The sequence below is a fragment of the Solanum tuberosum genome, unplaced genomic scaffold (assembly GCF_000226075.1).
Source record: "Solanum tuberosum cultivar DM 1-3 516 R44 unplaced genomic scaffold, SolTub_3.0 scf00414, whole genome shotgun sequence".
Lineage (NCBI taxonomy): Eukaryota > Viridiplantae > Streptophyta > Magnoliopsida > Solanales > Solanaceae > Solanum > Solanum tuberosum.
Window position 1 is genome coordinate 465,317 of NW_006239332.1, and position 960 is coordinate 466,276.

Genomic DNA, 960 nt, shown 5'->3' on the forward strand with positions numbered 1-960 from the left:
AAAACTAGACAACTTTTTGCACTATCCAAAACACTTCAAATCTGGGATTTCCCATTAGTTTTTCTTGTCTTCAACTTGTCCACCTTCTTCTGTCTCTCTCTTTCCAACTGATTGCCAGTGACAGCTTCTTTTCCTTTCCAAGTGAGATTAGTAGGTGAGTAAGGCAAATCTGTAGGCTCACTAATTCCAGCATGATCACCTCTAAAAGATATAACTCTATTTCCAGTTGCTCTTTGTTGATTCATCCTCATTTTCAGTTTTGTGCGATTTTCAGATATGACTTGAGGCCTTATATCTGGATCACTTTCAGGCTCTCTAGCAGGTCCAAATGGTTCATACTGTAGTGAGGACATGAAATGGTATTCTTCATCTTGTGTTGGTCTAGGGGCTGAGCTATTAACATCATAATCTTCTCCATGGGGTTCTTCAACCTCTTTTTCAACCTCTTCTTCAGACTCTTTCTCAGTTCTGCCCTTTTTTCTCTTCAATGTTGGCCCTTGTTCTCCTTCAACAAACTGCAAATACAATGTCTATGTGCAGTTAACTACTTAGTACTAATAACAGTGAGACATGTAAATATTTAATGTTCTTACATTGCATGTTCTTGCATTGTGAGTTGTTTCACCACACTTGCTACATGTCATTTTAGTTCCTTTTCTTGAGTGAGCCCACTCTCCAGCTCTTTTAATTGCTGCATCCTTTTCCCTAGTTCTTTTGGTCTTTGGTCTTCCCACTGTTTTCACAAGATCAGGTGGATCAATTGCGTGTTCTGGCAATACATTCCAGAATTGTTCACCTCTTACAGGCATCAACTTTGCCCTATATGTCATCAAATAAGCTTCCTTACTGTACCACCAATTAATTTCATTCTTTGGTTCTATCTTCTGGTACAACATAGCTTTGATGGCATGAGGGCATGGAATGCCAGTCAACTGCCATGACCTACATGTGCATTTTTTC

The 960-nt window shown here is 39.3% G+C and overlaps 1 protein-coding gene across 1 annotated transcript; it reads right to left on the reverse strand.

The window, feature by feature from the left end:
• Window positions 1-35: 35 nt before the first annotated feature.
• LOC107057949 (uncharacterized) lies at window positions 36-953 on the reverse strand. The gene is made up of 2 exons (XM_015303120.1): window positions 594-953; window positions 36-515 (listed from the first exon to the last, which is right to left on the reverse strand). Exons 1-2 carry the CDS (start codon window positions 894-896, stop codon window positions 36-38), a joined length of 783 nt encoding a protein of 260 aa, XP_015158606.1. The 5' UTR covers window positions 897-953.
• Between the last annotated feature and the right edge of the window lie 7 nt (window positions 954-960).